We start from the raw sequence: 10,325 nt of genomic DNA, 5'->3' as shown, positions 1-10,325 counted from the left end.
CTGAGTCAAGTGCTAAGCGACGTTTGCTGTATTAATTGGACTTCTGAAGTGTCAAGCCCGCGCCACACTTATCATGCAGAGTTCCGATCTGATTTCAGATGACAACGGCTTAGAATGGTGCATACCACACATAATGTGTCATGTGATATGTCCCACCACCACCCCTCAGAAATATCGGACGTGAGTAGGGGGTGGCCGGGAAATATCGTGTTCCAGTGTGGCCGGGGCTTCACATGGCAGTGTCATCATGACTAAGCTCATTCCTTATGGGGCTCATGTTATCAGTATCAACCAGAAGTAAGTCTTAATAAATGACGGTTTTTATGAGGAAGAGAAATAAAACTAAATCTATACCGTATCATATCCATTTATATTTTCATTAAACAGTGTAATCCTGTTTTAGAGCAAATTCCTGCTTATATGCATTTTGCGACTGGTCGCTGCCACAACTGGATTCACAAGTAAAAATAGCCACTGTACCCCAATCCAATGATTCACAGCCAGGGATCGTATCAGCTTTCAAGAAGCACAGAAGTTGAGGCATGATCTGAAAGTGATACAGTTTTTCAAGAAAATGTTTACAATAAGAATTTCAATAAAATCCAATAGTATATGGCCCGGTTGTACAAAAGCCTGTCAAATTGTAATCATGATTAAACTCCACGAGAACCAATCAGAGGTTTTTCTGAGAAGAAGGATTCTCTAATTGGTTCTCGTGGCATTTAAACGGGATTAAAAGTTACCAGACAGCAACCGGGTGTACGACTAAAAGAACACACACACACACACACACACACACACCTGCGTTTGAAGTGACGTTCAGGTTTTTGGCGTATCGTGCATGTGAAACGTTACGTTACACAGTGTATAGTGGAGTCAACATTCAAGGACATGGAAATTAATTATTCAAGGGATGAATAGTGTTTTCAATTTTAAGGTATTGCAAACAGTTTGCACCCAAATATTGAAAATCTGGTGTTTAATTGATCAAAAACACTAATTCAACAAAAATATGCTATTTTAGAGAGCTCTGATTACTTCTAATTTCTAAAGGTGGATTTCAGACTATTGAGTTACTGAAATTGTTTTGAGATTGCATTCAACTTGTAGCCTACATGTCGTATGACATGATCATTAATAAGCTGCCACCTGAACTCCGAACTGCGCCTCTCAATATATTCAAGGCAAAGATGTATGTTTGGCTGGTACAAAACCCACTTTATAAGCTGGACGAGTTCTTTGAGAGAAAAATGAGTGTTTCTTGATTCACCTTCTTGTCGGAGATTAGAGTATTATGAATATTATAGTATTAGGTAACAGTCAGGTACTGTTTATTTATTTACATTCGTTGACGTTGTCTCTTGACTTTATTTGCGAGGTTCTCGCATTTACAACAGTAATAGTGACTGGAAGCAGTGTGACAATCACGATATGAGTTTAGGGAGCCTGTCACCACTGTCATCACCTGTTATGTAACACATAATATACAATAACATTACAGCAGTCTGCCTCATGACAAACACAATCAGGCACTTCAATAACGATGATGATGATTCACTAAGGTAAAAGAAGAAACCATGCTTAATTATCAACCTCTTTTGTCTGTGGTAGATGAACAAATAAACTTCCAGCAGCCATCGGGAATAGACCTATATAGAGCGTATAAAGTTGTTAAAGCAAACAATAAGGGCCAAGCCACATGTGGCGCTTTTCAGACGAGTGGGCAGGGAAGGAAACTCTCCGATTGGCTGATTAGGTTCGAGAATCAGTTGATAATCAGCCAATCGGGGAGCTCCCACCCTGCCCTGCCGACTTATCTAAAAAACGCTTCATGTGGTTTGACCCTAAATAAAATGCTTCTATAGTCTATGCAAACCTTAGTTTGCAGCATTGCAATTATGGAGTACAGTGCTGCCAGATTTCACAGAATCCAGAGAGTCTGTGAGCTAATTGTGTGAGAAAGAGCGAAAAAGAGAGCGTAAACCTTTTTGACAGCATCAACATAAAAAATCAGCAAAAGTGTGCTCCTATTGTTGTCTTGAAATAACATAAACTAAGGTTTGCATGGACTATAGAAAAATCTAGTGTGGGACACTCACACTACTTTCCTTGCCTTCATATTAATATTTATCTATTATCTATACCACGGTATGTTGAAGTAGATACTTCTTCCAACCTTGTAAGTACCGCGATTCATACTACTTTGAAATAATAATATTATTGAGTTTACCCTATAAGAGTTCAACTTCAAATATAGGTCGCCTATTTTGAAAAACAATATACTCGGTTGCAATTTGAGTAAAACTTATAATTTGTTGAGTGGCAATAATATTGCGAAATAAAGAAAAAGAAAATGTTGATTCAAAAAAAAAAAATTCAAACGATTCCCTTTGAAAATACATGAAATATGAATTTTTATGAATCTGGCCAGATTTATTTACCTGAAACTCGAAAACTCGCTTTCCGCCACAATATTGACAATTTGGAACTTCTTCCATTGCAGGAATATTCTGACTTGTCACCCACAAAGGATCTCCGCATCGTTCATAGCGAATCACCTGATCCGACTGTGACTTGATCCGTTTCTGGAATTTGGTGAACAGTTTGTCTTCATCCGCCAACGCCATTTTCGACAATTCTTCATCACAAGCCACACCTATAAAAACAAAAGTTATAAATTAATAACTTCAACAATAATTGTGCCAATTATTATTTTGATGCCTCCGCTACACTCTCGTCGAATGCCCAGCATCTCCAATCGACATAAATCAGAGCGAAGGTGAGCGGTTGCATGGTTATCATCCACATTCTTGCGTTCGTTGTTATTTGTATCAACTCGGCGAAAGTGAAGCGCCGGCATCAGAAGTCAACTAAATAATTATGTACACATCAGTAGACAGCATAATAGGTCCTACAATTTTCATATAACAGAACATGTCACCTCTTCTTAGGATGGAAGTAACGAGTGTCAGAGTGGTAAATATACAATATTTAGGTATAAATAATGAAAATAAAAAAACAATTGAAGTGGTGTCATGCTATTTTGCCGAGACTTTCCTTTGTTACGCTATCTGCACAGTAGCGCGTAGCCAGAATTTTGAAATAAGGGGTTGACTAAATATTTAGGACCCCCTATAGAATTTACCTAGTGGAATTTAATGGGGGGTATTATCTAGGATTTTTAGGCATCTTTTTCGGGCTCAAAGGGGGTTGTAACCTGGAACCCCCCCTTCCACAACACCACTGCTTCTGCACGCTTCAAGTCTACTCCAGCCACTTGTTTTAACATGTCGTTCTAATATACAAAATACGAGGATCATTCGTTTTAGAGCCTCCGATAAATACAAGCAGTAGAAGGGTGATATGTTCACAGTGCTGAATAGTGTATCCCCACCAAACGCTCTGTGAACTGTGATCGGCGCGGCCAAAATCCTTATGAAAATATATCAAGGTTGTTTCCAAAACCTTATAATTTACGGTATTATAATAATTATAGTGGGGGAAACAGTTCAAATACGAAAATATTAAATGTAAGTGACGAGGAAATGCCCGCTTTTGAGCGCAAGTTACTTCTGTGTTAGTACCCAAATGTTAGTAAAGGAGCGGCGTGGAAATAACAAAGGTCCGTGCCACGTCTACGTTATATCAACCTCAGCTTGATCAGCTATGGCTTATTCACATACGTTAATCATTAACTATTAAACTTTTCAATGAAATAAGAGAAATGTATGTTTTTATAATAATTTATAACAAGACGCTTAAAAAGTTTACTCACCAGATAAACTACCCTCTCCTACTGTCTCAAGAATCTTCTCATCAGAATCATTTAGTTCATCGCTGTCATCACAATTTTCTGATTCAATTTGAACTTCATATTCAGGAAATAGAAATGACACTTGGCTGTTTAGAATTACTGCTCTGTTGTTACAAGTTTTTTTATGGCCAGCCTTCCAATCATAAATTTGATGTTCTTTTGTACAATAAGATGTTTCTTTGCAAACTGAACAATTTTTTAAACTTTTTAATCCACATACCTGACATAGCTTTACCCCAAATTTATGAGCAGTGATTTCTTTGCCCCATGATTCTTTCACTTCAGGTGCTTCAAAAGGAAAAACATATTATTTCGGGGCAACTGTGAACGGAATACTTTAAAACTGGAACTTTTTTTAATGCATCCTTGAGAACAACAAACAAAGACGTACAACATTCGATGAAAGCAAGTTTCGTTTTCATCTAGAGGAGCGTATAATTGAAGGAGAAATTTCCTCGCTTCATGACAATTTTCACAAATTATTTCGTCTCTGGAAGGAATATCATCCGTAAAATTTAACCAAGCCGGTTTTTGGCCTACCTTGCAGGGAAAAAATCTACTTTCTAGCTTCCATGGTTCTACTTTTTCAATAAATCCCAAGTCAACATTGGTTTCAGAAATAGCTACAGAATCGTTATCACTATCTAAATCCTCCATCGCACTGTCCTATAATAGAATCTAGAAATAAAATACTATTTAAAGTTTATAAGTTTGTGAGTAAATAAATATTTTATTTGATATATCACAACCTGGCACTTGTCATATAAATAGGAATTGATAATAAATTATGGTTTCATGATCCATAAATAGGTAAAGGTAACTAAGCTAAAATATTGGAGTTAACTAATTTATGAATGACAAAAACTGAATTAAACTAATGTATGGTCTACCTAACTTTAAAATTATTGGAACTATGTAGGTACACCAACTTGAAATTAAGATAAGAAAACAAACACATGAAATTTATAATTTGATCAGTGAGAATTTTGACACTTTTCACTTTTGAGGTTGCAAAAAGCATGCAATCATAGCAAAGAATTTGAATAAATAGAGTGTCTTTCCTTATGTGCTCTGCTGTTATAAGACACACTTGAACTGCGTCTCATCTGGACGCGCAGCTTTTAAAAAATTTAAATTGCTCGAGCAGAGCGTAGACGTTTTATATGTTGTTCGAACTGAATTTAACATTTTGATAATGCATACCATACCAAAGTCAAAATAAAATAGAACATGAATAGTCTATACAGATAGGAATTGAAAATAAAAGGGATTGTGCTCAACACTTCTATTTTATTTTGAACAATATTATAGTATACCACACAAAAATAGTTTGATAGAAATTGAAACAGATGAGTGCTACGTTGCCAAATAAGAGTTGATCAACAACAACTGATTATGAATCAATATTTTTATAATACACCTGACAAATTGGCAACCTCTATGAGTGCGCGGCCTTATCTGTTCCAATCCATCATGCTATTTTCGGTTGGTTTAGGCCGACCCATGTTAATCCACGAAAAGCAACAAGCAACCCACACCGTGGGATGTTTTGTGAACCATTGCTATAGAATTATTCTCGTGGCTGGAGCTCAAGGCTTCTTTTTCCAGTCACGCCAAAAACTATTGTAATTTAATAATTATTTTGTTTGTAAAAATATTCCTTGTATTTGGCAATAAATGTATTATTTATTCATTCATAATCAATCAGCTGATAATTGGATTATTCATTGCATATATAACACAGATGTCTGGAGAAGCTTTAGCAATGGTCTACAAAACATCCCACGGCGTGGGTTGCTCTTCGTGGATTAGTGTGGGTCAACCTTGAGGCGGACCGCAAAGTAATTATTTGCAAAGCAAAGAGAATCTGCTTTCATCTACACACAAAACGTTATTTTATATTATGTATTTATAAAGAGACCCAAGTTAAGAAAGATACCTATAAGGATGGAGTATGATAATTCAGTAGCTCATGATTTATTCAGAATGAAGTGAAATTAATATTTAAACGAGGAAAATAGCTAAATTCCTTTTGAACTTTATACATATTTACTAACAGTAACTTATGTATTTATAAAGAGACCCAAGTTAAGAAAGATACCTTTAAGGATGGAGTATGATAACTCAGTAGCTCATGATTTATTCAGAATGAAGTGAAATTAATATTTAAACGAGGAAAATAGCTAAATTCTTTTTGAACTTTATACATATTTACTAACAGTAACTTATCAACTTATATCAAATAATGATAAATTTTATTATTGATTTAATAATTGAGGAATTGATCCAATTTTTTAAATAAGACATTGGTATTGGTTGCACAAAAGCCTGTTAAATTTTAACCGTGATTAAATGCCACGAGCATCAATCAGAAAATTCTTCTTTTCAATAAATTTTCTGATTGGTTCTCATGACATTATTTTAATCATGATAAACATTTGATAGGCTTTTGTGCAACCGGGCCAAACAGTAGGCTATACAGTATAACGCACCTCCAGATCGAAAGGGGCACAACTCAAAAAGTATAGTTTTTAGAAAACGCCAAGTGAAGTTTCGCCGCTAGATCAACCTGTTGGGAAAAGTCTCCTAATAAACCTATCATCACCATTTTACATAAATTTATTGGAAAAATACCATATTTTCATCTGGAGTAATTATTTTTTATTAAAATTCATTACTTATTGAGATTTACAAAACTTTGGTTATTCAAGGTATCAAAAAAACATAACTCAACAACTGTGATAACCACAACATGAAAAATAATAATTAAAAACCGTGGAAAAATCAAATGTTTCACTCACTGGACTGGAGTATGTTCTTAGATTCTTGTGAATTACAATACTTTAGTTAATATTACAAGTACCAAAAAACAAAATATATAACTTTGCTATAATAATCATACTAATATTAAGGTATATGACATAAAATCACTGTACTCTTTTTGAAAACGTTTCAAATCATGACTTTTGAATCACACTTGAGAATGCTTCTTACAGCAGGATGGCGAAACTAGTCGTGATTTGAAACGTTTTCAAAAAGTGTACCTATTTAATTTCATATTCATCACGGTATATCATTTGTGAGAGTAATTTTATTAAATGAAAAGACAAGGTATTGTCAAACCATAGATTTATTAAAAACGAGATACCGGTTTCGGTTGTTACACCATTATCAATCTCTGGTAAACTTTTTACCAGAGATTGATAATGGTGTAACAACTGGAGCTTGTCTTTTCATTTAATATGGACAACAAGTGAAAATCATTTTACAATGTATCGTTTGGGAAAAAGTCAGGTGTATTGTCAGACGAATTCAAGCCCTCATAAAATGCATGATAAGGTGCTGTGATCAAATTCACTCTACAAAGATCCAATAGATCTTTTTTCTTTGCAGCTGATATAGTTGGTGGTGCAGAATACGCCTTGTCTAATAAAAGGTTATCTGCTTTTCCTCTAGTACGGGCTCGAACACTAATTCTTGAAAAATTAGAACTCTCATAATCAGAAAATGTTGTCTTGTAGTGTAGAATAAATGGTTCTTCCTTCACCAATCGAATTATTCTTAATTGACTCCACGGAACTTTTTCACCCTCTGTATTTTTAGGTAGTTATTACCAACTTTCTCGGATAGTTTTTTCAGATCAATCACATCTCCTGTTGTCAACTCTGTAATTTCAAAAGGTTTACCAGTTTTCTTCGAATTTTGTAAAACAGTTATCCACTGGCTAGGTACATAAATTGTTCCCCTTTTCAGTTGCCTCTTTTTTTGATTTTCAATAAGAGAATGCATCATGTCGCCCTCGTTTTGGGTATGCCCAACTTCCAGATATTTGTGTGTGATGCTCTTTATACCCATTTTTTGTACAGCATAAAGATATAAAGACGCTAAATATTTATTCTTATTTTGCCCTACGCAATTGTCACTGTAAAAAAATCACATCTTTACCCTTGCACTGTCTTTCCAAAAACATTAAAAGACATGAGCCAATTTCATTACTACCACGTTTAGCAATAGCCTCGTTCCAAACAAAACAGAAGCCTTGATGTGCACCGGTATTGTAAATGGTGAAGTTGAATGTGGATAGCTTTCTCTTATAGTAAAATAATGATGCATCTCCACTTGGTGTTTGCAACACAGCTTGCAAATCGAAACAAGCACAAATAATAGAATTATCTTCTTTAGCTTTAGTAGTGTCTTTCAATTTGTGCTCACGAGCAAGGTTCTTGTTTTGCAAATGCTCTGTATGGGTAGATCCCATTGCAACTTTTTCGTCTTCTGATGCATTTTTATATGCTTCACATTTCACGCAAAGATCTTTCTTAGGCTTAAAGAATCCCAGGTTAAAGTTATTATTGAAAATATTAGCATAGAGAGGATAACTTACTGGCTGTAATCCAGCTACTTCAGATTCCTTATTGAACATTCTGTGCATTTCTGCTATGGTTAAATTACCTTCAAGATACTCTCTGCTAGTTTGTGCTCTCAAGTAGTGTGAAGGGATACGGGTAAAACTGTTGATGTGGTCTTTTACTCTTTGGGTAACAGCATCAGGAATTGTTGGATGACGATTGTGTGTTCCACGTTTGTCTCCTTCAACAACTCCACTAGATAGGGAGTGTTTTTTAATGGCTGTTCTAATGGCCTTGTTAGTTACATCAAGAGTGGACATGAAAAATGTTTTACAGACTCTTACACGCTCATTATTAGTTCTCAAATGGAATGCATGATCATTGCTACGATTACTCCCTTCTCTTACATACCTGTACTTGGGTTTGATTGTTGTTATGTGCCTCACAATAAATTCACGCTGGCGGTTTATGTCACCCAAATCCCAATAGCTGTCAAATATTTCTTTCCTCTTATCCTCTGTTACTTTACTAGAACACTTCAACCTACACTTCAGTTCGTTGCAGGGTGGTTTCACATTCCTACAGTTAACAGTCTTTCCTTTAACATTTATGTACTCCTTCCCCAGGTTTCGTTTTGCTTTTGCCTCATTTGTCTTCCAGCGCCGTGAATTCCGTTTCCTCTTTCTAGATTTCATGCAGTCTGAAACAGAACCAAACAAATGACATTTTTTATTGCATAATAATTTTTTGTGAATTTCTGTTATAAAAACTAGTGGGATGACTGTGATTTTACATCTGAACCAAGCTATTAATGTCCTGTGAAAATTCATAAAGCGTTTTCTATTGATGCATTGACAATGCAATAGAAATATGACCGTGTAAGTAATGAGCTGTTTGATAAGGCTCAACCATGATACAATGCGCTGTGTCCTGTGACAGAGCTACAAGATAATTTAAACAACAGAGACCTCACTTCACTCAGTCGAAAAATTAGTGACAGACAAATTTATAAGAAAGCTGCTTTAGAACTTATTTATCCACTATATTATTTATTATTATAATCAACTTCTTATTTTTCAGGTAAATGATCTACAAGAATATGAAACACAGATGTTCACACAATTGAAAGAGTTTGATGTAACAAATACTTGCTTTACAACAAAAATAGCAGACAACATGGAATATGACCAACAAATCATACCAGCCTTGGCAAATTTTATTGATGGGAAACTTACCAATATCTTGCAAATCCTTTTTTGTAGCATCATCGGTAATCGGCGCATCTATAAATTCCAAGATACTTTCACTTCTGTTCAATGTAGATTGTCCATCTTCTTTGTTCGATTTTTGTAGTTTTTCAATAGGGCTGGATGAATTTATACTACTTGTTGAATCTGAATCACTGTTGTTGTCACTATTGTCAGTATCGGATGGTGGTATGTATGTTCATTTATTTGATGAATCATGAAAATCAATTGAATTAATCTCAATCTATTTCATTCACAATGAAAATAGCAACTAAAGTGGGATATCAAGATCCATGGTTTCAAACTTTATGATTTCATTTTACAGATTCGAATTACGTGGAGTTAACAAATTTTTTGCAATCAACACTAAAGCTGCTGCAAAAGGTGTAGGGAAATTCGTAAAAGTGTGAAATTATACATCAAATTGAAGAAAATTTGATGCTCTATAAGCTGATAATCAGCATGGATTTTTCCCATCGATTTTTAAAAAGTTATAAGAGCAAAAATTGAAAAAAATTAGAGGCAAACGTGTTTTTTCAAAAATGTGTCACCTTCAAGTCGACAACTAGTGGATATTCGAAGACTAGAAAAGTTGTAAAATGAATATTGTGGGAAATTATGTAAGCTTTAATAGTTATATAACAGTCAAATCCATAGTTTTTGAGTTTTATGTGAGAAACCAAAAAATGGTATCTTTAAACCACCCCCACCCCCTTAGCACAGAGGGTAGAGGTGGGGACTTTTGATATGTTTACCTCCTTACGACCCTACACAGAACTGCGGGGTCATATTAAATTGTCTTCCAAACATTTCCCTCTATGACCTTTCTTTGACTGGACTATATTGCTTTTTTCTTGTTTAGCTCATATGCGCGCTCAGTCATGCATGATTCTTATGCTATTAGTATTTTGTGCA

The 10,325-nt window shown here is 35.0% G+C and overlaps 1 protein-coding gene across 1 annotated transcript; it reads right to left on the bottom strand.

The window, feature by feature from the left end:
• Positions 1-351: 351 nt before the first annotated feature.
• Positions 352-4,121, bottom strand: LOC111046603 (programmed cell death protein 2; the record flags this gene model as incomplete). Its single annotated transcript, XM_022332184.2, has 3 exons — positions 352-547; positions 2,442-2,656; positions 3,776-4,121. Coding segments are annotated over 3 exons (729 nt in total), but the record flags the coding sequence as incomplete, so codon positions are not given.
• Positions 4,122-10,325: the final 6,204 nt, after the last annotated feature.

The sequence above is a fragment of the Nilaparvata lugens genome, chromosome 5 (assembly GCF_014356525.2).
Source record: "Nilaparvata lugens isolate BPH chromosome 5, ASM1435652v1, whole genome shotgun sequence".
Lineage (NCBI taxonomy): Eukaryota > Metazoa > Arthropoda > Insecta > Hemiptera > Delphacidae > Nilaparvata > Nilaparvata lugens.
The sequence above is the reverse complement of the archived record's forward strand: the minus strand, read 5'-3'. Positions and strand labels throughout refer to the sequence as shown.